The sequence below is a fragment of the Gossypium hirsutum genome, chromosome A10 (assembly GCF_007990345.1).
Source record: "Gossypium hirsutum isolate 1008001.06 chromosome A10, Gossypium_hirsutum_v2.1, whole genome shotgun sequence".
Lineage (NCBI taxonomy): Eukaryota > Viridiplantae > Streptophyta > Magnoliopsida > Malvales > Malvaceae > Gossypium > Gossypium hirsutum.
Genome location: NC_053433.1, coordinates 3,413,740 through 3,432,314, shown reverse-complemented (window position 1 = coordinate 3,432,314; position 18,575 = coordinate 3,413,740). Strand labels below are relative to the sequence as shown.

At 32.8% G+C, this 18,575-nt stretch overlaps 3 protein-coding genes across 3 annotated transcripts; 2 read left to right on the top strand and 1 right to left on the bottom strand.

Moving 5' to 3' along the window:
- The first annotated feature begins 580 nt into the window (after positions 1-580).
- Positions 581-2,154, top strand: LOC107924974 (epidermis-specific secreted glycoprotein EP1). Its single transcript, XM_016855553.2, has one exon. The coding sequence runs from the start codon at positions 655-657 to the stop codon at positions 1,984-1,986; it is 1,332 nt and encodes a 443-aa protein (XP_016711042.1). The 5' UTR covers positions 581-654; the 3' UTR covers positions 1,987-2,154.
- Positions 2,155-7,007: 4,853 nt separating this feature from the next.
- Positions 7,008-11,141, top strand: LOC107925183 (protein LIGHT-DEPENDENT SHORT HYPOCOTYLS 10). Its single transcript, XM_016855784.2, has 2 exons — positions 7,008-7,775; positions 10,842-11,141. Exon 1 carries the CDS (start codon positions 7,192-7,194, stop codon positions 7,738-7,740), a length of 549 nt encoding a protein of 182 aa, XP_016711273.1. The 5' UTR covers positions 7,008-7,191; the 3' UTR covers positions 7,741-7,775; positions 10,842-11,141.
- Positions 11,142-12,261: 1,120 nt separating this feature from the next.
- On the bottom strand, positions 12,262-15,937 carry LOC107925182 (trihelix transcription factor ASIL2). The gene is made up of 2 exons (XM_016855783.2): positions 14,593-15,937; positions 12,262-12,642 (listed from the first exon to the last, which is right to left on the bottom strand). Exons 1-2 carry the CDS (start codon positions 15,488-15,490, stop codon positions 12,629-12,631), a joined length of 912 nt encoding a protein of 303 aa, XP_016711272.2. The 5' UTR covers positions 15,491-15,937; the 3' UTR covers positions 12,262-12,628.
- Positions 15,938-18,575: the final 2,638 nt, after the last annotated feature.

Sequence of the window (18,575 nt, the reverse complement as noted above, 5' to 3'; positions counted from 1 at the left end):
ACCCACAATTCTATAAAATATAATAAAAAGTCTAATACCAAAGTCAAAAACCGATTCCACTATATCTCAAAACAAACAACTAGGGGTGGGTTTGGATGGGCGATTGGGTGCGGTGCGGTGCGTTTAGCTTACTTTTTATCTCAGGCTACAGTATCGCTACAGTATCTAATCTTACCGCCACCGCTATTTTTACACTAACCACAGGTAAACACACCGCCCATACAAACTCACCAAAGTCTTCTAAATATGAAAAGACCCAAAAATAGTACAACATAATCCCATGCAGTACTTTGTTATTTCCCAAGTACGTCAAAGTTGAAATGCTGCATACGAATTGGAATCCAACAAATGGATTTACCGGTATTAGAAACTTATAAGTCAAAGTAGAAAATTAAAAATATTAGATCATAAATAAACGTGAATTGGAAAAGAAAATTGCTGTCGGCAAAGAACAAGGAGCTAATTAATGAAAGTAATATGGAAAAGATCAAATGAGAGGCGGGTCAAAGATGGTGTACACGTAATGATGATTGTTGAGCAACCATCAAAAGGGAACTGCACTGCACATCAGTTTTAAGCTCATAGAATTAAATCAAGACTTACACTATAAATTCACCATCATTTTTCCAAAAATCTTATCCACAAATCAACAAAATGCCTTGCTCTTTACCTAATTCTTCACTTTCGTTAATCACTATTTTCTTTTTACTCTTCTGTTCTTTGATTGTTGCCAATGCCACTGTTCCACCCTCAAGGACTTTCAAGTACATAAACGAGGGTGAAACAGGAGAATTGAGTGTTGAGTATTTTGCAGACTATCGTGCCCTACCCATTTTCTTATTACCATTCCAATTATGCTTTTATAACACCACTCCTAATGCTTTCACTTTAGGACTAAGAATGGGCAGTCGCCGGTCCGAGTCCTTAATGCGGTGGGTCTGGGATGCCAACCGAGGAAGGCCTGTTCGTGAAAACGCCACTTTAACTTTTGGGTCTAATGGAAATCTAGTGCTAGCTGATGCTGATGGTACTGTGGCATGGCAAACGGGCACAGCCAACAAGGGTGTGGTGGGATTGAAAATACAACAAAACGGTAACTTGGTTTTGTACGATAAGAAAGGCAAATTTATTTGGCAGAGTTTTGACCACCCAACAGATACACTTTTAGTAGGCCAAACCCTGAGATCCAATGGTCCAAGCAAGCTGGTTAGCCGCACGTCTATTGCCGATGGCTCCGAAGGACCTTACAGCTTTGTTATGGAGCAAAGGTTTTTAAAGATGTACTACAAAACCAAGAATTCACCATTGCCTTTGCTCTATTACAGGTCCTATGAGTTTGGGAATGGGCAAGGTTCCTTAGCAAATCTCAAATTTTACTGCTCACCAGAGACCGAACAAGCTTATGCTTACGAGCTGGGGTTCACATTTGATATGAAAGGCTCTACTAGTTCAGGAACCTACATTTTGTCAAGGCCTAAATACAATAGCACATATTCCATGCTTCGAGTGGAGCCGGATGGTAACCTTAAAATCTACACATTCAATGAAAATGTTGAATGGGGAACTTGGGAGAACACGTTTAAACTCTTTGATGGTGATGATTATGAAAGCCTATGCAACCTACCAAGGAAGTGCGGTTCACTAGGAATTTGTGAGGACAATCAATGCGTGGCATGTCCAAAGCCAAAGGGTTTGATGGGGTGGAGCAAAAGCTGTGCTCCGCCGGTATTGTCGCCATGTAAAGGTGGTGGTGAAAACGTGGATTATTACAAAGTCGTGGGTGTTGAGCATTTCACCAACGGATATACAGAAGGAGATGGCCCCATGAAATTGAATGATTGTAGGGTCAAATGCAGCAATGATTGTGGGTGCTTAGGGTTCTTCTACAAGGAGGAATCCTCCAAATGTTTGCTGGTTCCTGAGCTTGGTACTCTGGTCAAGGTGACCAATCTTGCTCATGTTGCTTACATCAAGATGCCTAAGTAGATTTCACTGTTCTAATAAAATAGGAAGGAAATGAATTTATAATATTAAACAATCAAATCTTGGTTGATTATCTTTATCCAATAATAATGTAAGCCACGAATTTGAAATTTTTGAGTTAAATTATGCTTGGAAAATGATATATACAAACCCAAGGAAGCCCACCATTGGTTTAACATGGGATCTTAAATTTCCTCCCCTAATTCACTTTGGGCTGAAATTTGAATATGATTTACTTTCAACCAAAGCTTAAAATTTAAAATTAGATAGGAAAACGAGCCCTTGAATCATGGACGAAGACCGGAGCTTGTAGTGGTTTTGGTCTTTTAAAAATAAAAAATTATTTATATAATTTTTTAATTTTTATAAACTCATTAGTATAAAATTAAAAATAATTTGGTACCCTTCAAGATAATTATAGTGTATTCAAATATGATATTTTAATATGTTATAAAATATTATTATTTTTATTCGCATTAACAAGCTATATTCATATCCTTATAAATATTAAAATAACGTGATGACGATAATATTAAATATTATAATAATACCACAACATAAAATAAAATAAAAAACTAAATACATCGTCCTAGATAGAAACCTCCATCCAAAATTACTGTTTCGGAATAATTATATTGATGGGTCGTCGATCATCTTCAAGATTCACTCGAAGACAATTGTAGAAAAGAAGGGCCCCAATTCACGTGAAATTGTTGGTATTTGGGGTTAAATAATTAAAGCAATATTCTAACAATAATAAATAGTAAATAATAATATTGATAGCTGAAGTGCAGCATATCATCTTCTTCTATTCTTTAGAGTAGGAAGCTTTTTCTTTTGAATGGCTAAACACTGCAAATTCCCTCAATCATGTCCCTCTCTCACCATTCCTGTTTCGGGAATTTCATTTCCAATATTTCCAAACACCAATAGCGTTCAACGTATCAGAAAATAAATATATAAAATGCTAGTGGATTCAAATTTAATATATTTAAATTATGTTAATAATTGATATATCGACAGTATATTTTTTTATTCGGTAAATTATTTTAAAAATTTATTATGTATTTTTTAAATATTTATTTTTAATATTTTATTAGATAAATATTACTCATAGGGTTTAAAAACTCTTTAAACCCTATTAATAATGTATTTAATATTTTTTTAATTTAAATTTTGGTCAAAATTTGCTAACTCGGTATTATTAATTAGACTGCTTTCATATGACGTTATTAATGATTGACATAAAAATAAATATATCAGACAAATTTTGACATGAATTACAAACAACAATAACGATTGCATTAAACGATATAAACTAATAATAGATAGGTGAATAAATAAAATGTAAATAAATCAATAAATTCGTGAAATGTGAAAAATATTTAAATTGTTACAATAACGTTTTTGAGATTTTTCATTTTCTTTGTCTGTATCCAATGTTTCCAACAACTTATACATCAATTTAATTAGAAAAAAATATTAAAAATACAAATTTTATAATAATATAATATATAATATATTATTGAATGATTTTTGTTTTTATATAAAATTAATAAATTATAATATAATTTAAGATAAGATATAGAATAATATTCAAACTTTCTAAATCTTCTTCTTTATTATTTTAACTAAAGTATTATTATTTTATATATTTTTTTTATTGATCTTTCACTTACAATGTGAGTGTACTATCATCTACTTATAATTAAATTAAGAGTAAATTGTTTATTTAGTCACTCGAGTTTATCTATGTTTCTATTTTGGTCACATTTAGAAATTATTATTTTAGCTACTCCTGTTAGATAAGTTATCAAGTTACTCTATTATTAAATGCCTTTGGTCACTCTATTATTGTAAAAATTACAATTTAATTTCGACCCCTGAAAAAGGTTCTCTAACTTCACTCTTAAATTATGTATGATGTGTTAAAATTGAAAAAAAAATCCGAAAAACTTTAAAATTGATTGGATTCGAAATATTTTTAACAATCAAATTAAGTCGAATTATATATATATCCGACTTGACCTAACCTGACCATTCATGCATGCCCACTTATAAAAGAATCCCAAGCTAAGATATACCCCCCCACCCCCCCCCCCCACACATTTTGGCCTTGCCTACTCCTTTTCTTTTGAAGGTAGGCAAAAAAACTGTGCACAGATATCAATTATATCATTGAATGCAAGTGTAATTTGCAAAAGCCACCTAATTATATTATTTAATTTATGTAATTTATTTTCAAATGTAAAATCTTTCGTAAATTCAAATTTAAATCTCAAATATTTACATGGTAAGAACAAAATTTCAATTGTGTATAGCTATGAAATTAGCTAGCCGGCCGACAAAAGGTACCTTCATTTTCAGCACAAATCAATTGCAGAGAGCAACTTTTTTTACTTCAGAATCACTCTTAATCATGTTATTCTCACTGTTAATTGATTCCCCCTTTTCCTTCCAAATGTATGTTGATTCTTGTTTACAAAGTATATGTACAGATAAAAGTATTATAAAAGTCCCTGAACTAGATATTAAATTACATTTTGCTTCTTCTATTAAAAATGTGTAAATTAGTTTTTATACAATATGAGTTACACACTGCATCTGATGTGTCACCGCCTGATTATTCCATCAGCATGTCAGTTTTTAATAGTATAAATTGATGAATTTTTTAATAAAAAAATTAATTTAATCTTTAATCTTTAATTTAATATATAATAATTAATTTATTCATTTTCTGAGTAGAAACAACATAATACAATTTAATTCTTAATAAAAGAACAAATGCTTGCAATTTCATTGTTATTAATTAACTACTAATAACGACAAAAAGATGTAACATATATTATATATTTTTTGAGAATTTGAATGCCTTTTGCATAGTGTTTTTCCTTAAACCATAAGCATATAAAGTATTTAAAGGCACCAAATAACAATAATTTTATATGCACCCTTGGAATCAAATCATAAACACTATTCTAAAAGCAAATTTGGCATTGATAATAGTAGCTAAAATTCCCACTCCAAATTTAGGTGCAGTAAAATATGCTGTGTGTTTATTTTTAACGTGCTGTATTTACATTACATGTCATTACTATTTTACACTAACGCTAATTAAACATATCACCTATGAAAAACCCCTAAGTCTGCAAATCTCAACCAAATGGTACAGCTTTGGCTTTTGGGTGTTCAACGATAAGAGTGAGATAGATAGATCACATTTTATATTTGCTTTTAAATTTTTTTGCCACTTCAGTGGTATGCAAAAAAGGGGGAATTGAACGAATGAGACTAAATTCAATACCAAAATTATAAATGCGGAACAATGTTATAAAAGGTATAGTCCCAAAGTCCCAACACCATGATGATACAACACCATTTACTGAGGGTTTTAGACCCCATCTCCCATACATGTCTCTCATGTTTGCATCAAACATATCAACCATAATTTCTTTTTTTTTTGCATTCTCATCCTTTCTTATTTCTCTATTAATTAACAAATCGTTTAACAAGGTCTTAATTCAAGTTTCAGTCCCCGGATTTATTTTATTTATAATTGATCAGAAATTAAAATGAATTGAACATATAATTACTTGATTTAAAAAACCTAAAAAAACCTTAATCACAAATTTAAATAATTTGAAATTTGAACTCAAAACAACCTAAAATGATTGGAATCATCCAAATTAATTCTACCTAAAACTAGCCCCTCCCATCTAATCGCTTTCAAATTCCATAATATGGTATTTCTTCCCCTAAGGGGATCCTAATGATAGGATAGGTATTAAGTAGAGTTATACAAATCTAAATGACCTGCCCCCTAAAATTGGACATATACTTTGTATATGACAAGTGTCAACAACTCAAATCAACTAAGTTAAAACCATTAAATGGTGATAGGTCGTAGGCCTAGAAAACCAATATTGTCACAAGATTATAGTAACCACAGTATTGTCTATAAAAGAAAAATGGAAGCCTTTGGATCCCATCTGCTTGGAAAAAAGAAAATTGGAAGACCATAAACACCCTTTTAATTCAAATCAGAAACCAAACTTGGCCTCCAATTTCAACTCCCAATTGCAGATGTTTAATTCCTTAGCTCTTTTAGTCAATCAAAAAAATGGACCCGCAACTCCTTCATATGCATCATAATTAAATATAAATCATTAATTCCATGCATGTTTATTCTATATATAAAAAAAATTGACCTAAAAGTCAATAAATTTTTAGTACTATTAGCAAAAAGTTAAAATTTCAAGGTTTAAATTCGGGTTTTATCATTTGTAATTGTAATGTATAGGTCTTTTTTATCCTGTGCGTATGTTTTGTATAAGTTTTATCAGGTTATTTCTAAATTAGTTTGACTTTTGCTTGATTCTTCATACATTGTGCATTATATTAGACGGATTCTACATTATAATTGATCGAATATATATTTTTACTTGTCTTACGCTTATAGTCGTATTGTCTTTATTCATATCTTCAAATCCTTAAATCGAAAAATAATACACACTTAAACTTTTATTCTTTTGATAAACTAAATTATATAAGTAAATAGCACTAAAATATACAAATCCAGTATTATATATCAGTCATTATTACTTCATTTATATAGTGGTTATAGTCCAGATGGGTATATATATCATAGTTGTAATAATTTTCTTGTGGAAAACAATGTTTAGTTTCTTCTAGACTCTCCAATTTGATCCAATTTCTTTTCTTACTGAGTCAAACGCCACCCACTTTTTCTTTCTTTGAAAAAAAATGTTAACCCACTAAAAAAGGGTTTAGTTACGGTGGTTAACCGTAGTTTTACTTTCGATTTTCTTACTTTGAACCAAGCAACAAGTCATCAAAAAGCCGTAATGAAAACGTGTGATGATGATGATGATGATGATAATGATTGTAGAGATGATGGCAATGGCAGTGGCATTGGCATTGGCATTGGCATTGGCATACAATAATTGTAATTATGCATTGCATTAAAAAACTATTTATTAGTGCAAATAGGGTGATTCAGAAAAAGAAAAAGATAACAAAAGCACCTTCATAGATGGCCCATAATATGTCCCCTCATTTAGACCCCCCAAAGATGTGATTTTCATCTTTCTCTCCACTGCACTATCCCATTTTTTTCACTTTCTTTTTTTGTTTTTTGTTTTTTAAAATTAAAATACCCCAAGTGTTCAGACAAAGAACCAAAAAATCATGTCAGATGGTGTAGCAAAAGATTCTGCTGAAGGGTCTTCACGATCCTCCGGTAACCACCAGCAGCAGCCACAGCCGGCACCTTTGAGTCGATATGAGTCGCAGAAACGGCGAGACTGGAACACTTTCGGTCAATATTTAAAGAACCAGAGACCACCGGTTCCACTATCACAATGTAACTGTAACCATGTGCTTGATTTCTTAAGGTATCTTGATCAGTTCGGGAAAACTAAAGTTCACCTACATGGTTGTGTCTTCTTTGGACAACCTGACCCGCCTGCTCCTTGTACTTGTCCTTTAAGACAAGCTTGGGGAAGCCTCGATGCACTGATCGGACGGTTAAGAGCTGCTTATGAAGAGCACGGTGGATCACCGGAGACTAACCCTTTTGGAAATGGAGCAATTCGGGTTTATTTGCGTGAAGTAAGGGAGTGTCAAGCTAAAGCTAGAGGGATCCCATATACGAAAAAGAAGAAAAGGAAGCATCAAATTAAACCCAATAACGTCGATGAAGAGGCTAAATCATCATCCAAGCAATTGCCTTCTTAGCTCCATAGCTTTGCCCATCTTCAAAACAAATTATGGTAATTTTTTTTTCTTATTTTTGTCTGCAAATCTAAGTTAATTTCATTAAAATATAAATTAAAGAGAAAATTTAGATTGATTGAATGATTATATGAAAAATATGTAGTTGGAAATTAACAACATTAAATATTGTATCTTAGAACCAAAAGAACATAAGATAAAAACCCTAAAGTACTCTTTACAGCAGAGTGCAAAACCCTAGTTCCAAACTCACGAGTTTATACATAGAAATTTTTACAATAAGCTTATTCTTTAATTCCAATAAAATTTAAGATTTAATCATAAAAATTAAATTTATTTATTTAATAATTTCATCGTTAACCCTTTTAGTATTTTTCATCAAAAATTACAATCACTTAATACATTTGATGAAATTATACAAATTCAGAAAATAAATCATTATAAACTATTATAATTTTACTTGTAAACTTTTCAGCCATACTCTTACTATTACATGCCATAATTGAAAGGAGAAAGATCACACCTTCTCTTTGTTTTTCTTTCTTTCTCTCTCTTCATATCATGCAAAATAATAATAATAATAATAATAATAATATTAATAATATTTTGTTTTTTTGTGGTTTTCTAATTAAATATTTCTCTCTTCTTTACTTTTCCCCCCTTTCTTTTCTTTTGGCTCCTTTCTGATTCTGTTTGATTTTATGCTCCCCATGAATGCCCATGTTCATATTATAATGATCATACCTCTCACTAAAATTTGATTATAGAAACATATTACACCAATTTATACACTATTTTTTTTCCTCTCTAATTGTAGGTTAGAAATTAAAAATAATTTGTTCTTTGATTGCTTATTTATAAATTAATTAATGAAAGGCACATGGAAGGATATATTGGGGTAGCAAGCAATGCATTACGTATAAATTTTTAATTCAATGATGGATGAATCTGGCTTATACTTTGACAAGGTAGTAGTGAGATTGTGTTTGATAGGTGAAATTTCATTTTCATTAAGTCAAATGATTTTGTCTACCTAAAATTTATGTTATCAGGTTTAAAGTATGATATAAGTTTCTATTAAACTAATTAATGTTATATACATTTTGTTGGTGTTAAGTGAGTGGGAGAGACACCAATAAGAGGAGAGATGGAATTTGGTAGAGAATGAAAGGTTCATACAAGGAGGTGTTTTTATAGATACAAATTCTTAGATAAGTGTTGTATTTTATAATTATTGAGATGAGTTATGTGATTTTACTTACATGTGAATCACTTGATCAAGCTTTTATAGTTTGCATGATGTCAAGTTGGTGAGTCTTATAAGTGGTAAACAAGGCATCTGGGTTCTTTATCATTGAAATAGACACTTGACGAGATCCTTAGTAGAGCAAAATGAAGCAAGGTGAGACATATAACGATTTTCCATCCTACCCAGGTCCATTGTCTTACCAATGACAAAGACCCCGCCATGCCTCATTCTTTACTTGTAAGGCTCATTGACTTGTTACTATGCAGATTATAAAGATTCAGTGAGGCGACGTGTAACTTAAGGGGTACACATTACATGTGTCAGAAAGACCCTATGACTTATCTTAATAACTTTCAATTAGGATACACCTATTTGATAATATGTAGATATAGGCTCCAACTCACCAAGAGAGAAAGGACTCATGAATATACCATTAGGCTCTCTGCACTTTCTAGTGCGAACTTTCCCTTCTCTACTAGGCTGAATCTCTCCCATTCAGTTAACATCAACAAATTTTGATACACATATTTATGTTATGTTTAAACTCTATTTCATATTAGAGTTAATTTAAGCAAACATCCATAAACCATGCTCCACATTTTAAATTGGTTCTCAAATTTCAGAATATTCTAATTACATCCCCAAACTATTAAGGTTATACTAATTAAGTCTTTCGGTTACTAAAACATTTTACTTTTCTTTTAATTTTTCATTTTTAATGTTTTATTTTTCTTTGAATTTTTCATTTTAAACTATGCCACAAAAGACTTGATGTGTTATTTAACAAAAAAAAATTAATAATAAATGAACTCGATTGATATAACCTCAAAAATTTTAAAAATATAATTAGTCTGTTTAAAGTTTAGAAACCAATTAATACGAGAGTCATAATTTTAGAGCAGTCGGCGTAATTTTGTGTCCAATTAAATATATTTAATATAAATTTAGCCGTGTCCAAAATTATTATTCTATCGAAAAATTTATTTATAAACTACATTTTTCATAGCTATCTAGTGGGAGATATCATCCATTCATAATCATATTGTCAAGGTTAATTTCACAAATAGACTCAAGAGAAACTATGCCATGTCTCAATTCTTTCTTTGTTAAGTTTTTTCAATTTCTTAAATGTATTCCGTATGTGTAAGTGAATAAATTTTTAGGTATAATGATAAATTTAGTTTTTAGTATTTACATCTTTTATCAATTTGATTATTTTTTTAACTAATTTTAACCATTAACCTTTTTTAAAAAGTTTAATTACTTCTTTTAATAGAAATATTAACTAAAACATTAATTTTTTAATAATGCTGAAGGTCAAATTTAGTTCTAAAGAGAAAGAACCAAATTAACAAAAGATGTAAACGTTAAGAGCTTAATTTGTTATTATGCCTTATTTTTAAAATTTTGAATGATGTGTTATTATCTAATTTGCTGACCGAAAATACATCAAAGATAAACACACAACAAAGTTACTACTATTTATCGTCCCTTTCATTTTTTACTCTAGATGAAAATACTGGATTTTATGAATACAAAAATCCACCAGTTTTCTTTATGCTTCCTATATGTATTTCCTTTTTTTGCAAAATCAGAGTATAATTTCCTTTTACCCTTTATTGGATTATATTTTTAGTTAGCAGTTAATAATAGCTGGTATAATAAGAATGCTAAATAATGCATGTGAATATTGTATTTCTTTTTCTTTTTTTTTCCCTTCCTCTGATTATGTTTTTCTAAGTTTATCAACTGGATCGTTATGCTGGCTTCATGCTATGTGTCTGTATGACAAGAATTAACGTTAGGCAAATGTAATTTAATGTGAAGATTATATATATACGTATTATTGATGCAGGATGACAAGGCAAAAGCAGAGAGGGGAGAGAGGAAAGGTACAGAAAAAGGCAAAAAAGGTTGAAAGTTTAAAGCAAGGGTTGCATTGAGGCATGGCACTTAACAAGGTTATTTTACCTATTTAATGTTGGTTGTCATTAGCAAACCTTGGTAGTTCGTCATGCTATAAATCTATTTTACATATATCATCACCTTGTAATGTAAGTTTTATACTTAGCAGCATAATGTATATTAAATTAGACCTTAGACGTATAAAATAAGGATATATCAACATTAATAACGTTTACTTTTGTCTTAGTTCTTTACATGTCTTCTCTTTCTCTTCCAACAAAATAATATCATTTACAGTGAGCTATTTATACTGAATGTGCCTTTATTGAAAGGGCACTAATGTTAATTCTTTGATTTATCTTTTTGAACGAATTACAAGTTGATTTCATATCATTAAAGATAAACAAAGGTCCAAGCATGGACATATGAACGCCCAATTGGGCAGTGAACAAAAAGAAACAGAAAAAAGAACCAAGCATGGACATATGAACGCCCAATTTGGGCAGTGAACAAAAAGAAACAGAAAAAAGAACACCCTCGAACCAAGTTCATTAACCCTTCTAAACAACAAAAATGGTGGAGGTATGGTCACCATGCAACAATGTTTTAGCCATTTAAGCAGACGAGTTGAGTAAATGTGCATCACCCCTTTTACCCTCAGGTTCACCATTTCAATTGGTTAATGAGGCTTGAAAGCAGAAACAAGGGATTGGAAGATAAAACTGGACAAGAAACAACAAATGCTCGCATCAACAATCGAACTGCCATCCCTGAACACTAACAAGGAGGCCGAACAAAAAGCAGCTTTGGGAGGCAATGGCACCACCCCCTCCATCCACCAACCATAGCCGCAAAACCCATTCTCTTCTTGTAGCAGGAGATATTCTCAGCGGCACAGAACAGAAGCAAACCCTCCTCAGCAGAATCCCACACCTGAAGAGAAAAAGAACAAGCCAAAACAACTCGGCAAGGCCCCGCGGCACAAAATCACTCAAGATTACCCACACCGGAAGATCTACTACTGCTACCATCAGATCTATTCTACAGAGTCACCAAGACCATCAAAACATCGTGAGGATTTATTAAACCATAGAAGAGGGAATCAAATGAAGCAAGAGAGGGAGAAGGAAAGGAGATGACCAACCACCGGCTGCTAGTGGTTGGCCGTCTCCACAGGGGGAAATAAAGCTTGGACTCTAGGGCCAAAGAAAGCTTAGACTCTAACCCCATAAATGTGTATGATCCCGTTAACTCTTGACTAAGCATATATATATTATGTGTATATATACATTGACACATGAATATAGCTATGGAATAACGTTGGGGATTTTAGCCGAGTTCAAAAGAGAGCAATATTGAACACAAAAGAGTTTCTGAATACAACCTAATCTTTTACATTGCAACCAACAAACACAACTTACAAAAAAAAGAAAAAGCTAATTAGTTTAAGGGTGACTCAACAACTAAAACAAAGGACATTGGACCAAATTAAATTACAACTTTCAGGTTTTTTTTTTTTTTTTTTTGTGGTCCCCAAATGAAGGGCGAAAGGCAAAATAAAGGAACTTCAAAAACCTCAGGCAATATTTATCTGCCAACTGCCGGTTATCTTGTGAGTTCTGAGTCCAGTATCTGCTACAATAAGTATATCTATATACTTTCAAGGGATGAGTATTAAAAGTCAAATATTTATGTTCTTCATGCTTTTTCCCACTGTCAAAACTCTTCCCAACTCGGCTAGCTATAAATATCTGCAACAATAGAAAATGGGGCCTTTTAGTTATCCACTCTACATCAAATTTCATGTTTAGTAATGCACAAACTGTCAGAAGGATGATGCATACAATATATAAATCAAAAGTAGTTCACATACACAAATGCCCCTCATTTCCTTGTACACAAAATCTAGGGATGGGTACATCAAACAAAAATACAACATTCTGAGTATTTTTGTCACAGAAATATCACACAACAAAACCTTAGCAAGATGCATAGAACAACCATTATGCTAAAAACAGAGGCTTGAACGTGACTTGGGAAGATTTTTCATAGATAAGTATGTACCAGAGAGGACTCACACACAGATCATTTTGTTCAATGACTCAAGGACTCCACCACACAGACCATAATTATAAGGCAAGCTTAAAAGGATCCTTCTTCTGATTGAGGAAGTGCTAACATTTTTAACTATAAGGAAAAATGATAGACAAATCATTTAGGTTGCGCTATGTGCACCACAGATATGTGAGCATTTTAAATGCTAAAAAGCATATTTAGCTCTTCAATCTTAGATGGGCATCAATATGATTCTAGACACATGGTATTGTTGGTAAAGACAGCCAACCCCTGTTAGCTAAACCAGCAATGGAGAAACATCCATTTTCTGCTAACAGGCCAAGAAAATAAATTAGACAGATAAAAAGTTTTAGCAGTACACAAAGCCTGAACCTGACCAGCCTGAAAGAAAAAGTTACCCACCTTAAGCCACACCACAACCTTACTTTATACATCTATATATAAGTTTAATGTGAAAGAGTTCCACATACCTCCCAACTAAAAGATAACCTGCACACTCCAGGACATTCGAATACACATACCTTCAGATACTAAAGCCATTATAAGCACACATTTAACACAATGGAAAACCCAATAAACCAACAGAACAAGCAACATTCCGAATTGACTACAGGTGGCTTAGAGGGGCATGGAGTGGCAAATTATCAAACAGAGCCAACCTCCTATCTAACCAGTCTAGGATAGAAAAGATAGGCAGAAATAAGAGGCAAGTTTCCTTGCATCCTTTTTCCCAATCAATGACAAGATAAGCAAATTTTGTCACTTATGTCAAGTAAGTCATTTCTCGCATCAAAAGGAACACCCAAACCTTAATGCCCTGGTACATTATCCTCAAGCTGAAATCAAATACCAACCATTGCAAGTATGCAACTTTCAAGTAATGCACTTTGTGTAGAATATATGAAGGGAGACCAGGTATTCATGCAAGGTTCTACATAACACACACAAAACAGTAGTATAACTATGAATCAGCCAAAATATACAGCCATTTATGCTCAAAAGAAAGCGTGCAAGAGATTCCAATGCAGCACTTCCATAATAAGCATAAAAAAAAAGGACATCAAGGTCACACCATTTGGAGAAGAACAGGATCATTGAGGAATCAACTGTCATTGTTTATTCCAAAATTATACCACAAACCAATGCATAACACTCCATGAATAAACATTACCCCTTTCTATTACCAATTCCAATACTGATTTTGACACCCACTGACCAGCTCCCTTTAAGTTCATGTATCAAACAAAGCACACATAACACACAACACACTGAGAAAATGATTCATTACCGATATTAAACACTACAGCTTTGAACATCTTTAAGTTCTCATGCTAGAGTATAAACTCTCCAAACATAATGTGGGTAAATCCCATAAGAATCAACATTAACAAAACTCAACAAATTAAAACCTTTACAATTGCATTCCATCTAGTGGCCAAAAACACAATAAACCAACTAATCAAGAAAAAGGATGCTTTCAAAAGCCGTGAACAGCTATAAGGCATGGCATAAATGAAGCCATTACATGAAAATATGTACATTCTAATCATCAATCAAAACACAAATGCGACTATATTTAAAGCTAAAGATGGTTCTGTTTTTTTATGAGGAAGAAGAGGCCTCACCACTGGAACCCGAGGATCGTTTGCCACGCTTGATCTTTTCGAGCTGCACCTGTGTATCCATAAACATCCTCATCCTCTGCACTTCCAAATCTTTAGCAAATTGCATTCTTTGTTTCTCCAATTCAACCATCTGCCTCAGCTTCTCCCCTTCCACTCTTTCATACACTTGACCAAACCTTTCTAGAGCTCTTGCCAATCTCTTCATCCCTTCCCTCTCCTCTCCCTCTCCTTCACTTTCCTCTCCCTCGCTTTCCTCACCCTCCTCCTCATCACTTTCCGCAGCAGCAGCAGCCGCAGCAGCAGCAACAGCAGAATAGTTCCTCTTGAAATACCCATCGTCCACAGCTGGCCTCTTCTGGGGAAGAGCAACAATAGCAGTGGGCGCCGGAGGAGTCCTCCTGTACGGAAGCAAAAGCGGAAGAGCCACAGGAGGAGATCCCGGGATCCTGGGTGACAACCTCGGCGACGGCTTCGGTGATATCTTAGGCGACGTCGAAAGCTTCTTAGCAGCAAAATTAGATCCAATAAGAGCATCCAACCGTTCAAAGAAAGGCCAAGACGATGTTAGGGTTCCATTAGAAGAACTCACCCTAGTTTTCTCGATCTTATACTTTTTCTTAATGGTATCAATCCGGTTCTTACACTGCACATCGGTACGATGGGTTTTCTTAGTATGACCATGAAGAGCATTAACAGCATCAGCCACATCTTGCCAATCCTTCTGACGGAGATTCCCACGATTAAGCTCAACATAACGACGACCCCAAGCATCAACAAGGGTAGACGTAGCTTCCTCAGACCAACAATCCTCACGTACAGGTAACGTACGGGTGTTAGGTGTGGTTGAAGGAGGGGTGATTACAGCTGACGGCATAACGGAATCGGTAAGATCGGCCATTGGAAAAGGGAGATTGAAAAAACAAAGGTAGGAGTGGCGTTTGATTTAGGTTAAATGATAGGGAGAAAGACAAAAAAGAAAAAGGTGGGTTGGGGGGTTATAGAAAAAAAGAGGTAAGGGTTGGGTGGGTTCGGCGATGACTCGGCCGACACATGAGAGGAGCGTGAGAGTAGGGAAAGGGAATAATAGGGTCGCCGGGGATATGTGAGAGAGAGAGCGCGTGAGGTGGGCTGGCTGGTGGCTTGGGTCATCATCGGTTTAGGCTCGGCTACTAGTCCAGTTGGCAATTTTTTGACGTTTCCCCTTTTTCGATGCTTCCCTGGCCTGCTAACGTACCGAAAAACTGCCTGACTGACTTTGATCCTTTCCCGGATTTCATTTTCCCTTTTCTTTTTTTAATTTCATTAATTTTCTAAATACCCTTCTTCTACCAGCTTTTACTTATCGCCCCCGTTAACTTTCTTTTTTCTATTTTTTCTATTGAAAAAATTTTGTAAGGGCATTTAGGTGTACGGTGTCGTTTATTGGTGGGGTTAAAGGGAGATTAACATATTTGGCATTAGGTTAAAGGAGACTAATAAAGTAAGCTGTAATTACTTGTTAAGTGTTAAAAGTATATGAAAATTTTTATAATAAGAGTTAAATTTTATCTTATCTTTTCTACTTAAAAATGAGTACGTTAGTTCAAAAAATATATTAATTTTTTTGGTTAAAAATTTTATTTATTTGTACGGATAAAATATGACATAACTGATAAAATAATTAGATAATAACATGTGACATATCATATGTACAATAGAAATAATTTTTTAATAGTAGAAATTAATAATTTTCTTAACAAACATTGACTCTTTAGTAGGTTAAATTTTCTTAGCTAAATATTAAAAATAATATATAATTGTAAAATTTATTACAAAATTACTTGTAATTTATGAATTTACAAGTGTTGGTATATTAGTTTTTTTTATTAGTATGGAGGGTAAAAAAAACAAAATTCAAATAAAAGGAACTAGGTTTGTTGGTTGTCCAAATCGCATTGAATAGGCAAGAAAGGGCAAAAAAGAGAAAGGGTAGTGAGTCTACGGAAGTGGGTTTGCGTCGATGTTTGGGAATGAATTCTTGATGAACGGCAGTGATGCGCCGGCTGCCGACTGATGCGTTACGTGAGCCGTACGGACTCTTCTTAACTTTGGTCTTGGCTTGGCTTCGCTCTATCGGCGCCGTTAGCTTGCATCCTTTCTTACGCCCCCTCCTTGTTTCTAATTACTGTTTTTCTATTTTTATTTCACCTTTAAAATGTTTTATTTTCTTTTTCCACTTTATTTAATATGACCGGAAACGGAACGGGGGAGTAGTATGACGCCATTATTTATTAAAAACTTCAAAAAAAAAAAAACGTTCAACTTCACGAATCCACGTTTTGGGTTTTTGCCTTTGCCCGATATCGCTGGAAAAAACCGGTTCAGACCCCTGTTGGGCCTCTTTGACAAAGCCTTTAAGCTCCTTTTTTTTTATATCTAGTAATTTTTTTTCTAAATTTCGAGTTAATATATTATTTGATATATGAGTTTCATTTTAATATTTAATTTGGTATCTAAATTTTTGGCATTTAATTTTTTCAATTTGATACTTAGGGTTTGTTTGTTTATCTATAAAAATTTTTACAAAAAACATTTTCATTGTTTTCTCATGTTTATTTAATGGAAAATGAATTCTCACAGTAAACTATTCTCTAAAATGTGAAAAAATTAGAAGTTTTTTGGGAAAATATCTTACCCTTCTCTTCACATTCCAACAAACTTCTCCCTTCTCCCTTCCTTATTACCTCGAAATTTGCACTACACTAGTTAATGTGACACTCATCTCTTCTCTCAAAGGTAAGAATGAGAAAAAAAAAAGAAATATCCGTAAGATATTTTACACAATTTTATCTCACTACATTTTCCATAATTAATTTCACACTTAAACCTTTTAATTCCAATTATACACTTACATTTTCTTTTACCTAGATATACATGTCAAACACTCTTTAATCATATAATATCCTTTGATTTGAGAATACTAAATGATATATTAAGCGTGTAGTTCTTAACCCGTGCCCCTAAATATCCAAACTCCTACCGTCACTGTGTTGCCGTCGGCATTGCACCGTCACATGGGGAATTGCAAGTTATGTGATGCAAAACTGCAGCTGATAAAAGTGACCGATTAGAAGAAGATATTGTCACCGTTGTATAATTGTTTATAAAATTGAGATAAAAACTGCCTTCTCATTGAGATAAATTTGAGTCCCTACTAAAATTTAATTCACCTGAAATGGCGTCAGCACAATTATCTATAAATAATAGATATAGAGATATATATTGTAACAACCCGAATTTTACCGTTACCGAAAAAGTGTATTTTCGGGTCTCCGTTTCTGAAAAATAGATTCGTAAATATTTATTAAAAATATTTACGAAGTCAATTGAGTGGTTAATTAGAGTTTAATTAAGTAAATTTAGTTTAATTAAGAGTAATTAGGAAAAATGACTAAATTGAATAAAGGATGAAAGTTGAATTGTAGAATAAAAGAAAATGAAGAGGACCAAAATGGCAATTATGCCATTTGTCCTAAGTGAGGCAGCATAAACATAAAAAACTGAGATTTTTTACGTGTTAAAATATATATATTAAATTATTATATTATAGTATATTATATTATATATTATATTATATTATATAAATAAGTAAAGAAACATAAGAAACAGAATGAAAGCAAACGAAACAGAGAAGAAACAGGGGAGAAAGAAAGAAAGAAAAAGAAAAAGGAAAATTTGGGTTTCAAGGCTCAAAGTTTAATTTGGTAAGTCAATTAAGTCATTTCTTCTTAAATTTTGATGTTTTAGAAGCTTTGGAACAAGACTTTGATGAAATTAAGTTGATATTTTGAGAGTTTATAGATTTTCAAGTATAGTTCATGTTGAATAAAATAGTGAATTAAGGGTTTAATTGAGTAAATTTCAAGCTAGAATTGATAATAGGATCAAATTGTAAAGTAAGTTATAAGTTTTATGTTGTAGGGACTAAATTGATGAAATTTTGA